Source organism: Prinia subflava, chromosome 12 (genome assembly GCF_021018805.1).
Source record: "Prinia subflava isolate CZ2003 ecotype Zambia chromosome 12, Cam_Psub_1.2, whole genome shotgun sequence".
Lineage (NCBI taxonomy): Eukaryota > Metazoa > Chordata > Aves > Passeriformes > Cisticolidae > Prinia > Prinia subflava.
In genome coordinates this window covers 13,482,677-13,503,871 of record NC_086258.1, presented here as the reverse complement: position 1 = coordinate 13,503,871, position 21,195 = coordinate 13,482,677, and the positions used below count along the sequence as shown (strand labels likewise).

At 47.3% G+C, this 21,195-nt stretch overlaps 1 protein-coding gene across 3 annotated transcripts in view; it reads right to left on the bottom strand.

Moving 5' to 3' along the window:
* The window catches only part of ABCA5 (ATP binding cassette subfamily A member 5), a 39,653-nt gene extending 20,999 nt beyond the window's left edge, over positions 1–18,654 (bottom strand). The window contains exons 1-15 of one of the 3 annotated variants that reach the window (XM_063410162.1): positions 18,527–18,654; positions 15,949–16,075; positions 12,608–12,726; positions 10,156–10,360; positions 7,835–7,993; positions 7,514–7,611; positions 5,879–6,108; positions 4,681–4,822; positions 3,806–3,994; positions 3,407–3,554; positions 2,536–2,704; positions 1,980–2,038; positions 1,415–1,525; positions 977–1,152; positions 488–607 (exon numbers count right to left, since the gene is read on the bottom strand). In XM_063410162.1, coding sequence (XP_063266232.1) covers positions 488–607; positions 977–1,152; positions 1,415–1,525; positions 1,980–2,038; positions 2,536–2,704; positions 3,407–3,554; positions 3,806–3,994; positions 4,681–4,822; positions 5,879–6,108; positions 7,514–7,611; positions 7,835–7,993; positions 10,156–10,360; positions 12,608–12,712 — 1,911 coding nt within the window. In that variant the 5' untranslated portion in view covers positions 12,713–12,726; positions 15,949–16,075; positions 18,527–18,654. Of the gene's footprint in view, positions 1–487; positions 608–976; positions 1,153–1,414; positions 1,526–1,979; positions 2,039–2,535; positions 2,705–3,406; positions 3,555–3,805; positions 3,995–4,680; positions 4,823–5,878; positions 6,109–7,513; positions 7,612–7,834; positions 7,994–9,020; positions 9,100–9,394; positions 9,445–10,155; positions 10,361–12,607; positions 12,727–15,948; positions 16,076–18,526 lie in introns of those variants that run through there. The other 2 variants (XM_063410164.1, XM_063410163.1) reach the window with 2 other exon arrangements.
* Between the last annotated feature and the right edge of the window lie 2,541 nt (positions 18,655–21,195).

Sequence of the window (21,195 nt, the reverse complement as noted above, 5' to 3'; positions counted from 1 at the left end):
TCCCTTTTTCTGCTGAGGGGTGGTTGAATGTACACACCTGCTTTAAAACCCCCAGGAACTGTCACACACATCATTTTTAACCCCAGATCTCAAAGCAGTCCCCATCCTCACAGGTCAGAAATTACAGAGCTGTAACACAAAGGAGCTCCCTGGCTCTGTTCCTGCTCCCAGCTCCTGCATGGCTGTGGAAGGAAAGAATCCAACAATTTCACTGGTGGGGGATAAATGCTACCTGCCAGAAATTACACACAAAACTTGCCACGCTGTTTATTTGCCAAAGAGATCAGATCCAAAGCTGCTGCTGCTACCTGAGCCTCAAGCACAAAGGCTGAGAGATTGAAACTACTGTAATTAAACCATAAATGAAGAAAAAAAGGGGCTCAAAGGAACAATTTCAGCATTTTGCACATTAGCTGGTTTTGACAAGTGAAACCAAGCTTTCCATGGATCAGCAACACCAAGCTGAGAATAATTCCATCCCTCTCACCTTGGGGTTCCCAAGAACAGCAACTCCCACTGACAGCCTCCTCTTCTGCCCCCCACTCAATTTTTTGGCTTGATTGTCCCTGATGGGCTGCATCTCCAAATCCAGCAACACCTTCTGCACCTTGAAAATGCAAGAAACACATCTATTGTTGAAAAACAAAGACCTACGAGTTTTTTAAACCAGATTGGTAACAATTAACATTCAAATTAGCTGCTGCTTGTTCCCACTGTGTTCTGTACCCAAACTGCACAACCTACACACAAAGTTTAATGGTGTCTATAATTGGACCTAAATGCCAGGTTTAAAACATTTCATGGGCATTTTAATATTAGGTAAAATTAAAACTTAATCCTTGTCTAAATATCTGCCTGTACCTCTTTGTCTGTTGTACCACAAGGCAATATTTCCCTGCAAAAAGGAAAACCCTGCAAGGGTATTTTGATTTACAGGTTAAAAATACAGGACAACACCTGTGCCCAGGTGAGTTACCTCTTGTATCAGGTCGTTCTGAGGGATGCCCTTGATGGCAGCAAAGATGGAGAGGTTCTCCTCCACAGTCAAAATGTCAAAGTGGATGTCGGCCTGGGGGCACACGCCCGCAATCCGCCGCACCTCCAGCATCTCGTCGATCTCAGACACTCTGTGCCCATACACTGAGACAAACCCTGAAAGGGATTAACACAAAATCATGGAATGGTTTGGGTTGGAGTGGGTGTTAAAGCTCATCTCGTTCCAAGCCCCTGCCACGGGCTGGAAACTCTCCACTGGAAGGAGCAATCAGCAGAGAGGGTTTTATAGCCCTGCGTGGACAGGAATTCCAAACGGGCTCTTTCAGACTTTACCCAGTGAAATTTTGGTGGATGCTGGAATAACCCCCGAGGTTCTGAGGCCTGGTTTGAGGCAGGGCAGCCCCACCCCTGCACTCACCATCCGTGGGAGGGCACAGCCCGCACAGGATGTTCATCAGCGTCGTCTTCCCGGTGCCGCTGTGGCCCAGCAGCGCCGTGATCTGCCCCTCGTAGATGTCAAAGGACAAATCTGCTCCCAGGGCACAGAGGAGGTGTCAGGGTGGCACCCTGGCTCCCCCAGCCAGCCCCTGCCCCATCGCAGCCCAAATGGGTTCAAATGTGGGGCTGCATTCACACCCTGCCCCCGGGGACACCCCACACCCACTGGGGTGACCCCATTTCAAAGCCACCCTGGGAAAGGAGGTGACAACATCAGGGAGGTGGGGCAGGGGGGATCACATCACTGCACGGGCACAGGGGGGACTGGGGGTGATGGCAGCAGGCTTTCCTTAGGGATGGAGGGCTCATTTTTGGGGTGCTAGATGGTTTAAACACACACAAGCACATCTGGGATTCATGCTCCAGGGCCCCACCCCTCTCAAAGAAACCAAAACCAGCCTGAACTGAAACACAAAAGATCACTCAGAAACTCAGCCACTGCTCCTCTGCACCCCACCAGCAGCTAAAAACTGAAATGTTCTTACTTCTGAGAGCCTCCACGGTCTCCCCCTTTTTCCTGAACGTTTTCTGAACACAGCTGATTCTGAAAGAAGAAAAGTCATGGCATAAACGAAGCCTGTGTGCACTGAATTCCCAGAGGAAAACCAGACCCGTCTCACCAGCACTGGACCTTTCTGCAGGATCATCTGTGCTCCAACAGAGCCACCTCTGTCACTGCAGGAGGGCTGCACTGGGCTGCTCCCAACACCCCGAACAACAGCGTGTCAGGCTGTGTTCTGACCCTGGCAGGGGTTTTTTTGTACTGCTCCATTTTTTATCTTATTTTTCCTAGTAAAGAACTGTTACTCCTATTCCCGTATCTTTGCCTGAGAGCCCCTTAATTTCAAAGTGATAATAATTTGGAGGGAGGAGGTTTAAGCTCTGCATTCCAAGGAAGCTCCTGCCTTCCTTGGCAGACACATGTCCCTCAAACCAAGCCAGCATTTGCACTCCACGGGCTGTTTGAGGAGTGGAGAGCCCAGAATGGTTTCCAAAATTCCCACTGAAATTCCAGGTGAGCCTGCAGGGCAGGGGCTGTACCTGATGGCCTCCTTGCCCTGGAACTCCGAGGGCACAGGCTCCACGATCTCACTGAAGCTCAGGCTGCCGTTGGCGCTGCTCTCGTACAGCTCGCTGTAGTTTTTTCTGTGCTTTGACCAAAACGAGGGTTTCATGAAGAAAAAGGGCGTGCGGCGCAGGCCAAACTCCCCTGGGGACAGGACAAAAGCAACTCCTGAGCAGCCACCACGAACTTTCCTCAGCTTTGGCCTTTCAGCTCCTCCTTTCAGCTCCTGCTCCTCAGGAATCCCACCGGCCAAATTTCCACTGGAGCGACCACTCCCCATCCCCACTGCTGGCAGGCTCCACCTTTGCTGAGCACTTAAATTTAAATAAATGTGCAAATTTTCTATTCCAGAGGAATCCCCAATGCTGAATGAGCAGTGACTCGAACGTGGCAGAGAGAAAAGAGGGATTGGAGGTGAACAGAGCTGAGGGGCTTAACCAGGTTTTCATCTCAGAATTAACAGCTCCACTCTGTGTTTCAGCTTAAACCACTCCTGTCACAGGGAGAGACCTGGAAGAGGCAGAGAAGTCTTTGATTTCCAACCCTCTAAGAGGAAATTGTGAAGGCTGAGGTTGTAGTTAAGCCAGGAAGTTTTTCCTCTAGAAAGAGGGGGAAATTAAACTTTTTAATGCCAGGCCAAAACCCCTCCTCGCACCTCAGAGTTTTAACAGAATATAAATGATTTCAGCTGTAAATTATTATATAAATTATTTCAAGTGTAAAATTCTGTGTGACAACAGCATCACCTCCTTTCTGCACAGAATTTAGGGGAGAGATGCCCCCAGCCTGGGGGGCTCAGGGTTTCAGGATGATCCCCCCACAGCCCAGTTTTTGTCAGGAACTCACCTGGGATCACCTGGTCCAGGTAAACAGCTACAAGCAGGTAAAAGATGCTGTCCAGCACCAAGAGAATCAGAGAGATACAGAGAGGGTAAGGACCAGCATTGATTTTTGCAAATGTTGCCCCATCCTCGTAATCCTCCAGATGCATCACCTGCAGGGAGAGATGTCACACACCAAAAAGGCAAAACAGCAAAACTCGGCAAAAAATCCCCCAAAATAATGAGAAAGTGACTGAGATCACACTGGGCAAAGAGAGTAACAGTTCCTTTACGGTGGTGGATATTAAACTGCTATGAAAACAGCATTTTCCCCACCATCACCAGCTTATTAAAAATAAAATATCCATTTAAAACCCCCATCAAGAGCTGTTTGCAAATGATCCATGGCTGCTGCTGGATTTACCTGGGCAACACCAATCAAGAAACTGCACTGGCACAAAGGGCTGAGGATCCACACGAAGGATTTGGGGAAATCCTCCAGCAGGACGATGTTGAGGCCCACAAAGCCAAAAACCAGAGTTGCCAGGAACTCCACAATCCCCACGTGCTTGGACTTCTTAAACAGAGGTGTCAGCATCAGGGCAAAGAAAACCTGAGGGGGCAGGGGGAAAAACAGATAGGAAGGTACTGTGGTAATAATAATAATAATAATAATAATAATAATAATAATAATAATAATAATAATAATAATAATAATAATAATAATAGTGTAGAAATTGTGTAGAAAAACTAAGAGAAAATACCATAGCTCTGACAATCACATCATTTTCCTGGTATAGTCACTACAGCATTCACCCACACAGAATCATGGAATCATTTTCAGCTGGAAAAGACTTTTGAGTCCAACTGTTCCTCTTATGAACTTAGACAAGCAACTGGATTCATAAATATATTTATAATGTACTTTTTTTATAATTCTCTGAGAGGTTATTAGGGTTTTAGCCTTAAACTCTGTAGCAATAGGAAATGTTTTGAAAAGAACCTGGACTGCTGAATGGTTCTGTGGAGGGTTTAGATCTCAAAACCTGATGATTATAAAATCAGATAATTCAGGAGGGAAAAGCATTTTTCAGGGTGATGGGTGACACCTGATCCTAAAAACAGGAGAAAACCCAAGGCAGGGATGGCACAGCTCAGATTCCCAGCACTGCAACCCTACAGAAACAACATCTGCCCCAAATATTTTGGCAGAGGGAACAAAACCAGGTGGGAAGGGAATAAAACCCCCAAACCCCCAGGGATGGGAGGGCTGGACTGATCAGGGCCAGGAACACTCACAGAGGAGACTCCATAGAGGAAGAAGAGGAGGAAGATGACGAAGGCACTGCTCTGGGGGAAGAGGGACGAGGCCGTGGCGATCACCGCCATCAGGATGGACATGACAAAAATCAGGCTCACGTAGAGCAGCACCCAGGACAGCCTAGGGAGGAAAAGGGGCAAAAAACAGAATTAAGAATGAATCCCCAACAGCAAAACCCATCACTCATATTCCAGACAGCTCCACCAAAGGCCAAGCATGCAACAAAACCTAAATAAAAGAGCTGCTGTGGACATGCCTGGGGTTTTTTTGGCACACAGTGAGAGCCAGGGCAGCTAAAGATGCACAATCAGGTGATGCACCATTATTTTTTGCATAATTAATTCCCTGGTATAGGCAAAAGAGGGTAATGGAGTCACAGGTTTCAATAATTCAAGAAATTCTGTTTAAAATTTAATAGGGGGTGCTGGGCAGGGTAATCAAATCCTGCTCTGTTGAAAAGCAGAGTTGTGAGTCTGGGAGCAACCCTGACCTCAGCAAACAGGGCTGGTTTGTGTCCTGGTACAAAAAATGACACATTTCCTCTGAAATAAATGAAAAAAGAAATTATTCCAACCACCCCAGGTGGCTGTTTCAGTGCAGATGTGAAAACCCTGCCAAAAGGGCAAAGCAAAACCTGTTTTTATCCCCTCAGCTATCAATGATTTCAAATTAACACATCATTTGGGAGAAAAATAAAATGTTCTATTGCCCAGGCCAATTTTCATCAGGGTGAGGAAACAATTGAAAACCTGTTGCTGGGACTGCTCTGGCACGTTAAAATTACAGAGTTGGATTCATTTAATTATGTGCCAGGCTGCAGGTTACCTGTTGGGCTTCTAGGAAAGGAGGTAGTGAGCCAAAAATATTTAAAAACCTCTATAAAAACCTGACACATGGTGAGGTTTAATCCCTCTAAGTCTGGTGTAGCTTTACATGAATAAATGCAGCAGGATTACTTAGTAAAATATTCATATTTTCATGGTACTGCAAGTGTGTCTCTGTTTGACTGTACAGAAATCTCAGTTTTTGGTTGTTTTCAGTTAAGGACTGAAAACAATTTAAGAACTGGAAGGTGGGGAAGAAGAGGTTAACAAGAAATATTTTTTTTTAGTATTTCTTTACACATATTTTATTTTTTTTTTCTTTTCTAAGGAACAGATTATACCAAACACATACCAGAAGGCAGTGTCATGGAGTCCCAGAATTTTCAAGAACTCCTTCAGCTTCCTCTCCTTTTCTGCCACGATGTGAATTGCCAAATAATACCCAAAGGGGGAGAATGCAATCACCAGGTAAATTAAAATGATTGCACGAGGGAAATTATCAATTTCCACCACTGCAGCCTCTCCCATGACCATGGCTCTGGTCAGATCCAGCTGCTGCCACACAGAATGATTTGTCTTTATCTGGAAGGAAGAGGAGGAAGAGTTATTTTGACATTTTTCCTGATTTTTCAGCCCCATCCCAACCACTGTCTCCACCTCCACTGGCCAAAACCTTCCTGACCACAAATCCTACACTGGGACACTGGAAAACACCTGAATGCCTGGGGATAAAATCAGGAAATTGGGATTTCTGTCACCTAAAAAAATGGAATTTGCTGTCACCACCAGCAGGGTGAGGGGAGGGAAACTGGGAGAAATTGCTGAGCAACAGAGACACCAAAATAAGGTAAATTCTGGTTGGAATGGCACTGTGGGGTGAGCATTTGTGTCCTGAGGAGGGCTGTGCTGGATGTTCAGGATCACTGGGATGCAAATGGAGACAAAAATCCTCATAAAACAACCCTACAGGATTGGGGAAATCCGGGACAAAACAGTCCTGAACAAAAGACTGCCCTTCTGATCAGATCCCAGCTGGGATCTGGCTCAGCATCTCCCAGGATTAACAGCAGATAAAGGAGCCTGAGCAGCCCTTGGATCTGGAGGGTGGGATTTTATGAAATTTTATGGGATTTTATGGGATTTTGTGGGATTTTCCCAGTGGTACCTGCACAGAACACGGCCAAACCCACCCCGAAACTTCTGCCCTCCCACCAGATTCCAGCTGGGATCTGGCTCAGCATCTCCCAGGATTAACAGGAGATAAAGGAGCCTGGGCAGCCCCTGGAGCTGCCCTTCCTTGGGGTGAGGGTGGGATTTCCTGGGATTTCCTGGGATTTCCTGGGATTTCCTGGGATTTCTGGGATTTCCTGGCATTTCCTGGGATTTTCTGGGATTTTCTGGGATTTCTGGGATTTCCTGGGATTTTCTGGGATTTCCTGGGATTTTCTGGGATTTCTGGGGTTTCTGGGATTTCTGGGATTTCTGGGATTTCCTGGGATTTCCTGGGATTTCCTGGGATTTCCTGGGATTCCTGGGATTTTCTGGCATTTCCTGGGATTTCCTGGGATTCCTGGGATTTTCTGGGATTTCTGGGATTTTATGGGATTTCCTGGGATTTCCTGGGATTTCCTGGGATTCCTGGGATTCTTGGGATTTCCTGGCATTTCCTGGCATTTCCTGGCATTTCCTGGCATTTCTGGGATTCCTGGGATTTCTGGGATTTTCTGGCATTTCCTGGGATTTCCTGGGATTTCCTGGGATTTCTGGGATTTCCTGGCATTTCCTGGGATTTTCTGGGATTTTCTGGCATTTCCTGGCATTTCTGGGATTTCCTGGGATTTCTGGGATTTCCGGGATTTCCTGGGATTCCTGGGATTTCCTGGCATTTCCTGGGATTTCTGGGATTTCCTGGGATTCCTGGGATTTCCTGGGATTTTCTGGGATTTTCTGGGATTCCTGGGATTTTCTGGGATTTCTGGGATTTCACCTGGATGATGGCAGCATCGATGCAGGCCTGCAGCGCCGTGAACCCCGAGCTCCAGTAGGTCACAGACTCGCAGCCCTTCTGCAGGTTGGAGCACGTGGCTGCAGGGAAAAGAGGGAATAATCAGCTTCAGGATTCCCTCCAAGCTGGCCCATCCCACGATTCCACGTTAAAATCCCAAAAAATATAATTACAGCTGCCCCGCTCCGCAACAACACCACCACCAACCCGCAAAAACCAACACACGCAAGGCCAAAAAGAGAAAAAAACCAAAAAAAAGAGAATTTTGGGGTGATTTTCCAGCTGATTCCGTTGCAGATTTACCTCTGGACTCGGTGTAGATGGAGGACATGGCGATGGAGTCACGGAACCTCAGCTGGTAGGACAGGGAGTCCTGGAACACCACCCCCACGAACTTGGAGGGCTTGAGGAAACTCGCCTCCTCCAGCTCCTCCTCACTCAGATACTCCTCCGTGATCAGGCCTGGGTGCATTCATTTAAAAAATCCATTAATCCATTAATTAAAAAAATTTATTTTTCCCTAAAACCGGGAAAGAACCCATAAAATCAGGAAAAACACCCCTAAAACCAACAAAAAAAAAAAAACAAACCAAAAAACCCAACACCTTGAGACTCCCTCCTCTGGAAAATAAACAGATTTTTTCTATTACAGCATCATTGAGCTCTCCCTTCAAACACAAGCTCCAGCATGAGATCTGAGGGGGAAAAAAGCAGATTTAAAGTGTGAATACCGTCCTCAAAGTTATCAAAAGCCACTTTCTTCATGATTTCCTGAGCCACGGGCTGGGGGTGGCCCAAAACCAGAAAAAAACTCAACAAAATCAACAAAAAACCCTAAAACCACCAAAAAAAGAGCCAAAAAATAACAAAAAACCCCTAAAACCAACAGAAAGAAAACCCCATAACCAACAAAGAAAAAGCCTTTAACACCATCAGAAAAAAACCCCAAACCCAACCAAAAACCCCTAAATTCAACAAAAAATCCCCAAGACTTTCACACTCCTTCTTCTGGAAAATAATCAGATTTTTGCTATTGAGCTCCCCATTCAAACACAAGCTCCAGCATGAGATCTGAGGGGTAAAAAAGCAGATTTAAGGTGTGAATACCATCCTCAAAGTTATGAAAAACCACTTTCTTCATCATTTCCTGAGCCACGGGCTGGGGGTGGCCCAAACCCAGAAAAAAATCCCAACAAAATCAACAAAAAACCCTAAATCCACCAAAAAAAAGCGCCAAAAAATAACAAAAACCCCCTAAAACCAACAGAAAGAAAACCCCATAACCAACAAAGAAAAAGCCTTTAACACCATCAGAAAAAAAAACCCAAACCTAACCAAAAACCCCTAAATTCAACAAAAAAAATCTCCAATACTTTCACACTCCCTGCTCCAGAAAATAATCAGATTTTTGCTATTGAGCTCCCCATTCAAACACAAGCTCCAGCATGAGATCTGAAGGGGTAAAAAAGCAGATTTAAGGTGTGAATACCATCCTCAAAGTTATCAAAAGCCACTTTCTTCATGATCTCCCGAGCCACGGGGGTGCCCGGGGTGGCCCAAAACCAGAAAAAAAACCCCAACAGAATCAACAAAAAACCCTAAATCACCAAAAAAAGCACCAAAAAATAACAACAAAAAAACCCAAATCAGCAAAAAAAAAAACCCCAAAACCAACAATAAGAAAAAAAAAGTCCTTAATACCATAAAAAAAACCCCAAAACCAACCCAAAACCCCTAAATCCAACAAAAAAATCCCCAAGACTTTTACACTCCCTCTTCTGGAAAATAAATAGATTTTCCCTTTGAACACAAGCTCCAGCATGAGATCTGAGGGGTAAAAAAGCAGATTTAAGGTGTGAATACCATCCTCAAAGTTATCAAAAGCCACTTTCTTCATGATCTCCCGAGCCACGGGGGTGCCTGGGGTGGCCCAAAACCAGAAAAAAACCCAACAAAAGCAACAAAAAATCCTAAACCAGCAAAAAAAATAAAAGCCAAAAATCAACAAAAAAACCCTAAAACCAACAGAAAGAAAACCCCATAACCAACAAAGAAAAAGCCCTTAACACCATCAGAAAAAAAAAAACCCAAACCAACCAAAAACCCCTAAATTCAACAAAAAAAAATCCCCAAGACTTTCACACTCCCTGCTCCAGAAAATAATCAGATTTTTGCTATTGAGCTCCCCATTCAAACACAAGCTCCAGCATGAGATCTGAAGGGGTAAAAAAGCAGATTTAAGGTGTGAATACCATCCTCAAAGTTATCAAAAGCCACTTTCTTCATGATCTCCCGAGCCACGGGCTGGGGGTGGCCCAAAAACAGAAAAAAACACAACAAAAGCAACAAAAAACCTTAAACCACCAAAAAAAGCGCCAAAAAATAACAAAAAACCCCCTCAAAATCAGCAAAAAAAACCAAAACCAAAAATAACAAGTCCATAAGACCATAAAAAAACACCCCAAAACCAACCAAAAACCCCAAAACCCAACAAAAAAATCCCCAAGACTTTTACGCTCCCTGCTCCAGAAAATAATCAGATTTTTGCTATTGAGCTCCCCATTCAAACACAAGCTCCAGCATGAGATCTGAAGGGTAAAAAAGCAGATTTAAGGTGTGAATACCATCCTCAAAGTTATCAAAAGCCACTTTCTTCATGATCTCCCGAGCCACGGGGGTGCCTGGGGTGTAGCCGATGACAAAATCCAGCAGCACTGAGGTGTCCAGGGGACCCAGGTCCGTGTTTGGCATCTCCTCATATTTCCTGTGAGGGTGCATCATGCTCATCAGGATCAGCCAGAACAGGAAAAACAACGGGAAAAGCACCTCCTGCAGCAAAAAAAATGGAATATTGCAAAATTCAGGGTTTCAAGGGGTCAAAAAATTGTATTATGTACACATCAGGATCAGCCAGAACAGGAAAAACAACGGGAAAAGCACCTCCTGCAGCAAAAAAAATGGAATATTGCAAAATTCAGGGTTTCAAAGGGTTAAAAATCACATTATATGCTCATCAGGATCAGCCAGAAGAAGAAAAACAATGGGAAAAGCACCTCCTGCACACGAAAAAATGGAATATTGCAAAATTCAGGGTTTCAAAGGGTTAAAAATCACATTATGTGCTCATCAGGATCAGCCAGAAGAAGAAAAACAATGGGAAAAGCAGATTCTGCACACGAAAAAAATGGAATATTGCAAAATTCAGGGTTTCAAAGGGTTAAAAAATTGTATTATGCACACATCAGGATGAGCCAGAACAGGAAAAACAGAGAGAAAAGCAGTTTCTGCACAAAAAAAAATTAGAATATTGTAAAAATCAGTATTTCAAAGGGTCAAAAAATCGCATTATGTACTTAGCAGGATCAGCTAGAACAGGAAAAACAGGTGGAAAAGCAGATTCTGGACAAAAAAATACGGAATATTTTAAAATTCAATGTTTCAAAATTCAGTGTTTTAAGAAACTTCATAAAGTAGTCATGAGCATCAGTCAGAATAGGAAAAAACAGGGGGAAAAGCAGATTCTGCACAAAAAAATATGGAATATATTTTAAAAAACCCCTTCATATTTCCTGTGAGGGTGCATCATGCTCATCAGGATCAGCCAGAACAGGAAAAACAACGGGAAAAGCACCTCCTGCAGCAAAAAAAATGGAATATTGCAAAATTCAGGGTTTCAAAGGGTCAAAAAATTGTATTATGTACACATCAGGATGAGCCAGAACAGGAAAAACAGGGAGAAAAGCAGTTTCTGCACAAAAAAAAATTAGAATATTTTAAAAATCAGTATTTCAAAGGGTTAAAAAATTGCATTATGTACTTAGCAGGATCAGCTAGAACAGGAAAAACAGGTGGAAAAGCAGATTCTACACAAAAAAATATGGAATATTTTAAAATTCAATGTTTCAAAATTCAGTGTTTTAAGAAACTTCATCAAGTAGTCATGGGCATCAGTCAGAATAGGAAAAAACAGGGGAAAAAGCAGATTCTGCACAAAAAAATATGGAATATTTAAAAAAACCCCATCATATTTCCTATGAGGGTGCATCATGCTCATCAGGATCAGCCAGAACAGGAAAAACAACGGGAAAAGCACCTCCTGCACACGAAAAAATGGAATATTGCAAAATTCAGGGTTTCAAAGGGTTAAAAATCACACTATATGCACATCAGGATCAGCCAGAAGAAGAAAAACAATGGGAAAAGCAGATTCTGCACATGAAAAAATGGAATATTGCAAAATTCAGGGTTTCAAAGGGTTAAAAAATTGCATTATGTACACATCAGGATGAGCCAGAACAGGAAAAACAGGGAGAAAAGCAGATTCTGCACAAAAAAAAAATTAGAATATTGTAAAAATCAGTATTTCAAAGGGTCAAAAAATCGCATTATATACTTAGCAGGATCAGCTAGAAGAGGGAAAAAAGGTGGAAAAGCAGATTCTACACAAAAAAATATGGAATATTTTAAAATTCAATGTTTCAAAATTCAGTGTTTTAAGAAACTTCATAAAGTAGTCATGAGCATCAGTCAGAATAGGAAAAAACAGGGGGAAAAGCAGATTCTGCACAATAAAAAAATGGAATATTTAAAAAAACCCCATCATATTTCCTGTGAGGGTGCATCATGCTCATCAGGATCAGCCAGAACAGGAAAAACAACGGGAAAAGCACCTCCTGCACCCCCAAAAAATAAAGCAGGCATATATATATTTATATATGTTATAGTGTATTTACACATACTATAGTATTATTATACTATATATGCTATATAATTGTACTACATAACTAGAATATTAATGAGTAGACTAGCTAACATAATTTATTAGTATATCCATTAATACACTCTTTTAAATGTATTATTATTATATATTAAATTTAATTTCCACTGCTATTATCTGGATAAATCAGAATATTTTTTAACCAAAGGATCACAAAATACCCATTTCACCCCAAAATTCAGAGCAGACTGTAAAGCCTCATGAATTTTTAAATAAAGCTGATTTTAATAATAAATAAAAGTGATTTTTTTTGCCTGTGATTTGGGGGTTCTTCACACTGCACACACACTGCCCCTTACCTGCACACTGCTTTTCTTAGTCCTGCACTTCACCAGACAATTCTTGAAGAGCAGAGCTCGGGTTTGCCTCCACACTCCTGCTTCTCTTGGAGCAGCTGGGGCCATCTTTCAGTCCTCTTCTTTAGTTTAAAAAGAAAAGAAATAGAAATTTTTATTAATGGGATTAATTTCTGGAATTAATAAATAATTCCCATTGCCGAGGCCAGGCAGTCGCAGCATTCGGCGCCTCTTATTTTGTATTTTCACAGAAAGTTTTCACTCTCAGTTTTACATGTTTTAATGCCTCCTGATACGTTTTGACTCTCAGTTTTACATGTTTTAATGCCTCCTGAGACACGTTGTGTGCCTGTCACATACAGAAATTGCCACTTGGGAATGAGACAAATTGGGAATCCAGCCGGGAATTTGGGCTGGAGATGCCTGAGGATGCCTTGGAGCCAGAGCTCCATCCCAGGGCAGGACCAGCTCCAGGCCGGCTCACCAGCCATGACCTAAACTGGGTTTATTCCCATTTTTCTCCACGTGGATCCCAGTCCCAGGTTCTCCCCTGGGAGCTCAGTTCCAGCTGGCTGGCAGCAGGGGAGGGCAGGCAGCCAGGGCAGGGAGAGCCCCGGGCCAGCTGCGCAATTGGGCGTGAGTAACGCCCTTCCCTGCTGGAGCACAGCCAGCAGCAGGATCTGCCCTCAGCCCTCAGCCTCTGCGTGGAGCCTGGGACCTCTGCATGGAGCCTGGGACCTCTGCATGGAGCCTGGAGCCTCTGCATGGATCCTGCATCCTCTGCGTGGAGCCTGGGACCTCTGCATGGATCCTGCATCCTCTGCATGGAGCCTGCATCCTCTGCGTGGAGCCTGGGACCTGTGCACAGATCCTGGGACCTCTGCATGGATCCTGCATCCTCTGCATGGATCCTGCATCCTCTGCGTGGAGCCTGGGACCTCTGCATGGATCCTGCATCCTCTGCATGGAGCCTGCATCCTCTGCATGGAGCCTGGGACCTCTGCATGGATCCTGCATCCTCTGCATGGATCCTGCATCCTCTGCGTGGAGCCTGGGACCTCTGCATGGATCCTGCATCCTCTGCATGGAGCCTGCATCCTCTGCATGGAGCCTGGGACCTGTGCACGGATCCTGGGACCTCTGCATGGATCCTGCATCCTCTGCATGGATCCTGCATCCTCTGCGTGGAGCCTGGGACCTCTGCATGGATCCTGCATCCTCTGCATGGAGCCTGCATCCTCTGCATGGAGCCTGGGACCTGTGCACGGATCCTGGGACCTCTGCATGGAGCCTGCATCCTCTGCATGGATCCTGAAACCTCTGCATGGATCCTGCATCCTCTGCATGGATCCTGCATCCTCTGCATGGATCCTGCATCCTCTGCATGGAGCCTGGGACCTCTGCATGGATCCTGCATCCTCTGCATGGATCCTGGGACCTCTGCATGGATCCTGCATCCTCTGCATGGATCCTGCATCCTCTGCATGGATCCTGAAACCTCTGCATGGATCCTGCATCCTCTGCATGGATCCTGCATCCTCTGCATGGATCCTGCATCCTCTGCATGGAGCCTGGGACCTCTGCATGGATCCTGCATCCTCTGCATGGATCCTGCATCCTCTGCATGGATCCTGCATCCTCTGCGTGGAGCCTGCATCCTCTGCATGGATCCTGCATCCTCTGCATGGAGCCTGCATCCTCTGCATGGATCCTGCATCCTCTGCATGGAGCCTGCATCCTCTGCATGGATCCTGCATCCTCTGCATGGAGCCTGCATCCTCTGCATGGAGCCTGGGACCTCTGCATGGATCCTGCATCCTCTGCATGGAGCCTGCATCCTCTGCATGGATCCTGCATCCTCTGCATGGAGCCTGCATCCTCTGCATGGAGCCTGCATCCTCTGCATGGATCCTGCATCCTCTGCATGGATCCTGGAGCCTCTGCATGGATCCTGCATCCTCTGCATGGATCCTGGAGCCTCTGCATGGAGCCTGGGACCTCTGCATGGATCCTGCATCCTCTGCATGGAGCCTGCATCTTCTGCATGGATCCTGCATCCCCTGCATGGATCCTGCATCCTCTACATGGATCCTGCATCCCAATCAACCTTTCCATTTATCCTGGAACCTTTCCATTTATCCTGCACCCCACTTCAACCTCTCCATGTATCCTGCATCCCAATCAACATCTCCATTTATCCTGCATCCTCTTCACCCTTTCCATTTATCCTGGAACCTCTCCATGTATCCTGCATCCCACTTCACCCTTTCCATTTATCCTGGAACCTCTCCATGTATCCTGCATCCCACTTCAGCCTCCCCACGAGCCCAGCTGCGCTCACAGGAGTGCTGCACGTGGCCTTTGGGAGAGGAAAATGAACTGAAATTCAGTGGGAAATGTTTTTCTGAGCCATGCCTGTGCATCCAGTGTGAGAAATGGATTTCTAGAGGATTCTCAAAGCCTGGCTGAGAGCTCACAGAGTCTTGTACATCTGAGAGTAAACTCTGAGATGAGGTGTGCTTGGAAAGGCCATGGTGATGTCTTCAGTTTTATTTTCATTTATCCCAGCCCCTGTGGTGCCCAGGGTGCAGCTCTGAGCTCACACTCAGGCTCACTCAGCTCTCTGCACACAGCACGGACACAAAACAAATCCTTCTCCTGCTGCACACCCAGGACAACTTTCAGCCCCAAGAGCACAAACAAGGGGGGCTGCAGGGAGCAACAAGAAGGATGGGACCTCCCAGCCTGCAGCTGCAATTGGACAATTCAACCCCAAAGTGCAAACGGAGCAAAACTGATCCAAGGGTGAGCCCTGGGGAGCGTTTGTCCATTTGGGACCATTTTGGGTCCCCCTTGGGTGCAGCCCTGGCCAGGCTCTTGTCCTGCCCAAGGTGGATCCTCAAGGCCTTTCAATAAATCTCTGCTTTATTCTCCAGCCCTGCCCAGGCTCTGCTCCAGCCCTGCCCTCCCAAGGCATCAGTGGAATAGAGAAGACACTGATGAGAGAGAAATTGAACCAGAAACAAGTTTCAAAGGATGGCCTTGCAAACTGACCAGATATTTTGGAGAAATTGAAAGATTTATTGTACCAAGCCCCACGTGGGGTAATTTCAGATGATTGGCTTAAAGGCACTAGCAGCATCGTGTGGCAAAAGCTGATAGACCAAAAAATACTTATAATATATTGTAATTAGGAAATATTTTGGGTTCTGATTGTGATGGCGTGAATGGTAACATCTGCACCATCTCACCCTTCACACGAGACTGAAAATGGAATAAAATCTGTTAAAACACCTCCCATGAACCCCATCTCTAAGTGAAAAAAGAAGTTTTTCCAACAGTACCTGGGGGACTGGAAGGGTTCTTCTCTCCTGGGTTGTGCCTCCTTTTTTTTGCTGCCCGAGGTTGGGAATCACGGCTCAATCTCCATCTCCCTCTGCCTCCCCAGCTGGGGATGCTGCAACATTTCACCTGGGCAGGTGAAACAAGACCATGAGCTCAGCAGGGACAGGCGCCACAACCCCCCCTGCAGCAACACCCACACACCACCAGTGAAAAACTGAGCAATTCAGCCAAATTATTCACTAAATCAGCCCAAACACGGTGGGGAATTAGGAATTTATCCATATTCCAGGCTTTACAGCTCCCAGCACTCCCTGCAGAAACAAACTGATGCTCCTGGAGCCTGTGCACAGCTCTGGGGTCTCAGTTATCTGTCTGATACCACATGGCTCAAATTTCCTTCCCCGCCTGGATTTGAATGGGAAATCTTTTTTTGGAGCACAGACTTCACATCAGTGACGGGACACAGAAGTTCCTCAGATGTCAAGACCACTATAAATACACAAATACTTTAAACACAGAGCCTGCCTGAGCATAGGAGGAGGGAAGAGGGGCTAAAATGAAGCAAATCCCTGCTCCCAGGCTGGCTCTGGGCTCCTCCAGGGAGCATGAGGGATGTGGGATACAACTGCACATCACTGCCGGAGAAGCTCTGGGAAAGAATCCCACCTCCAGCCTGGAATGCTGCCCTCACACCGAGACTACTTCAAAAATGAGAGTAAAATTAAAAATTAAAAAATCATTCTGCTTAAAAAAATCCAACCACAAAATGCTTCAACACCAAGCTGTGATAGCAACCAAGCCCCGCAGGAACAACGAGCACAATTCCTCTGGATAGTTTTGGGCAAGAAACATTTCCCAGTGACAGCAGAGTGTTTGAAAAATAATCAAAAGCAGCAGTTCTTGCTTACAGGTCACGAGAATGACTCTGCTTCTCCCCCTGCTCACAGCAGGCCCTGCAAGTGCCACTGTTTGCACATTCCCAGAGCACTCCCAGGAACAGAAACTCCACCGAGGTCCAACCCAGCAACCCCTTCCCTCAGCCACAATATCTTAATTAAACCCCCCAAACTGGCCAAGATGATTTAACGAGATTCAATCACCACTGCCAGTTCCTCTAATTATTTTCTATCCACTTCTAAAACTCAAAATACTCCCACATCTCCACTGGAACTCTGCCATGCTTTCATTTACATCACCCAGGTTGGAGGAAGGGTCATTGGAAGAATGTTAATTAATTTTTCATATTACATCTGCCACCTCCACGTAAGCTATAGAGCGATGAAGGACACTGAAGGAGCATCACTTGACGGTGGTAAATTGTATTTGGGGGAGGAAGAAAATAACCAAAATCCTCTTTGAAACTCCAGATAAAGGAAACGAACACAGAGGCTGAGCAGAGAAAGCTGCCAAGGCATTTTAATTGATTAACAGCAGACAAAATAAAGATATTCTCAACCTGTGAGACTCCCCCTCGATTTGGGCACTGTCTTGTGATTTGTGCTGATATGGGAAGTGGTGACACAAAAACCCCTGTGGGCCTCTCAATCAAAGGAATGGCTGGGTTTGGGCTTTAATTCCATATCAGAGATGCCACTGCTGCTCAAATCCTGCTCAGATGATGCTCGGGAAGCCTCCCCTGCCTTCCCCAGGCATCAACCTGGCAACGGCCTTTAAAGGTCACATGGTGATTTAGGATTTAGTGCTGCACATCACGTTTGCCTTGTCTCTCATGCCAAAAAAACACCCACCCAAAAAACCGCAAAAACCCAAAGAAAACCCAGCACGAGGGGTGTCAGCCGCAGCTGAACGAGCCTCGAGGGAAAACCAGTGAATAACCCCGAGGAACAGCCCGAAAATCAGATTATTGACCCTGCTGCTACATGACAACAGCTACATGACAAAACTCTGATGTGCTCTTTAGGGCGCTTCGATTATGTAAATTGCGATGTAACAACACAGGATAACGTAAATGTGGTGGTTTTAAAAAACGGGCGGAATTTCCTCCCTTCTCTGGATTTTATCCCTTATCAGCCCCAAGGGGAACTCCCGCCCTGCCCGGGGCTGCAAATCCCTTCCCTCCAAACTCATCCCTGTTTTCCTGCGGGGACAAGGAATGACACGGAGCAGAGCCGGGCCGGGCTGTCCCCGCAGCATCCTCAGCATCCTCTGAGCATCTCCAGCGTCCCCGAGCATCTCCAGCGTCCCTGAGCATCCTCTGAGCACCTCCAGCGTCCCCGAGCATCCTCTTAGCATCCCTGAGCATCCTCTGAGCATCTCCAGTGCCCCTGAGCAGCTCCCTGCATCCTGTGACCATCTCCTGCATCCTTGAGCTCCCTCCTGCATCCTCTGACCATCTCCAGCATCCCCGAGCATTCCGGAGCATCCCCGAGTATCCTCCAGCACCCCCGAGCATCCTCTGAGTGTCTCTGAGCATCCTCTGAGTATCCCCGAGCATCCCCAGCACCCTCCCGCATCCCCACCGCGCCCCAGCCCCGCGTGTCTCACAGGGAGGACACTCGTGCTTCCCGCATCTCCCTTTTCCCGTTCTCTAAATCTCTGGAAAATCGCTTTTCTCACCGCTTTGCGCCCCGCGCCGCCGCCTGTGCCGCCCCAGCCACGGGCACTGGCGGGCAATGACGCGCTCCAGGTGCAGCCCAACTCCTCCTCTTCCTCTCCTTCCCCTTCCCTTTCCCGTCCCACCCGAGCCGGGAGGGGCCGGGCCCGGCTGCTGCCACCGCCCCCGGCCCCGGGACCGCCCCCTCCGCCCCGGAGCGGAGCTCCATCCCCCGGTACCCCCCGGTATCCCCGGTACCCCCCCCGGTACCCTCGGTACCCCCGCCCGCTCCGCCCCGCTCCCCGCCCCCGGGCGCTCCGCAGTTCCCGACACGTCCCCTCCCCGCTGGTGACACTCGTCCCCTCCCCGCTGGTGACACTCGTCCCCTCCCCGCTGGTGACATTCGTCCCCTCCCGGGGACACCCCCGATGCGGGGATGGATCCCCTTTGCTCCCCGGGGACCCCCGTCCCGAGGGCTCCGTGCTCGGGCTGAGCCCTTCCCTTCTCCCCTCTCCCAAGGACTCGCTCCTCCCGGGGATCCCATGCTCCTCCTGCTCCTCCTCCTCCTCCTCCTCCTCCTCCTCCTGACCCCCTCCCTCCTGCGGACCCCTTTCCCAGGACCCCATCCTATGCGTGACCCCCCTCCTGAGGCGGGGGGATCATTCTCCGGATAATCCATGATCGCCCCCTCCCGAGGACCCCAATCTCTGGATGATCCCCCCTCCCAGGGACCCCCATCCTCCCCTGCCGGGGTTTCTCTCCTCCTGGGGCCACACATTCTGGAAGACCCCCCCTTCCAGGACACCCCCTCCTCTCTGCAGCCCCCATTCCCCAGGGACACCCCCCTGCCACCTCCCAGCACAGCCTTGGTGGGGAGCAGAGGGAAGGGCTGGAAAAATGTGAGCATAAAGGTTGGGCAGGAGCTGCCTCACTCCATCCACTGCTCCCAGCTCGTGCCTGCACCCACAAGGATTTTACTACATTACCCAAAATATGATTAAAGCATTGCAAACGCTGCCCTGAATACCAGCACTGAATTCCTGCCGTGGACAGATGGGTGCTGGTTCCTGGGATGCTTCCCAAGGAGTTATTCCCCCTCTGGAATCCCTGTCAGCCCCTGGATGGTGACAGAGATGTTCTGAGCAGCCTTTTGCTGCCCTTGGGATGTGATCAGCCCCACTGAGATGTTTGTTCATGCCCCTGTTCCCACTGCTGAGAGCACGATCTGAGCACAGCCCCACGTGCTCTGCTTCTCCAAGGGCCTCCTGCGAACTGCGGGGAGAGGCTGAGCTGAGCAGGAATCCTGAATCCCAAATCCTGCTGCAGGAATCCTGAATCCCAAATCCTGCTGCAGGAATCCTGAATCCTGAATCCTGAATCCTGCAGGAATCCTGAATCCTGCTGCAGGAATCCCAAATCCTGCTGCAAGAGTCCTGAATCCTGCTGAATGAATCCTGAATCCTGTATCCTGCTGCAGGAATCCTGAATCCCAAATCCTGCTGCAGGAATCCTGAATCCTGAATCCTGAATCCTGCAGGAATCCTGAATCCTGCTGCAGGAATCCTGAATCCCAAATCCTGCTGCAGGAATCCCAAATCCTGCTGCAGGAGTCCTGAATCCTGCTGAATGAATCCTGAATCCTGTATCCTGCTGCAGGAATCCTGAATCCTGCTGCAGGAATCCCGAATCCTGCAGCAGGAATCCTGAATCCTCCTGCAGGAATCCTGAATCCCAAATCCTGATGCAGGAATCCTGAATCCCGAATCCTCAATCCTCAATCCTCAATCCTCAATCCCGAATCCTGCTGCAGGAATCCTGAATCCTGAATCCCAAATCCTGCTGCAGGGATGCAGCATCCAGGCTCAGGAAAACACCCAGCACTGATTCACTGCTCAGATCCCTGCAGGAGTTGGGAATTCCTTGCTGGGGTTGGTTTGTGCACGAGTGTCACACAAAGCAGTGACCATGCTCTGTCACCAGAATTTCCTCCATGTGGACTCCACGATTTTTTTCTTGGAAAAGGAGATCAGGACAGTGTGTCCTCATCTGGACAGGAGGATCTCACAGCACAGTATTCAGTGAAAAGCGCTGTTTGCATGAGGAGGTGTCGGCCCTGCAGAAGCCTTTGCATCCACTCCTTCACCCACAGCAATGCTTGGGAATATCCAGGATTGGAGCCCCAGCCTGGTCCCAGGGCCCTCGTTAGGCACAAGCCCCACAGCAGCAAAAATCTCGTGGAAACTCCCCTTTTCCCCCTTTCCACCTTAACCAGGAGTATTAGCTCAAAGGACTCTAATTAAATAATTGCCTAAAGAATACTGAGCAAACACAATGACATAACTACAACTTCAACTTCAAAAAAAAAACCCCAAAACCTTTTATCTTCATCCACCAAACCTTAAACACAATAAAAGCCCGTCTGGGGCTGAATTCTTCTGGTCACTTTGTTGTGGTCTCTGTTTATTCTTCAAAAGTTGTGACTGCTCATATTCATGTTTCACTTCTTCCTGGCCTGGTGGAAGTTGGAATGAGATGATCTCTGAGGTCCCCTCCTGATGCCAGGTTGGGTTTTGTCTTTTTTCCTTTTCTGTGTTCTCTGTATTCTTCACAGATGTATTTGTAGCTCTGTCACCTATTGTGTTAATGGCTTGTTGTCCCAGTACTTTTCCATGGCCTTTCCCTAGGCAGGGAG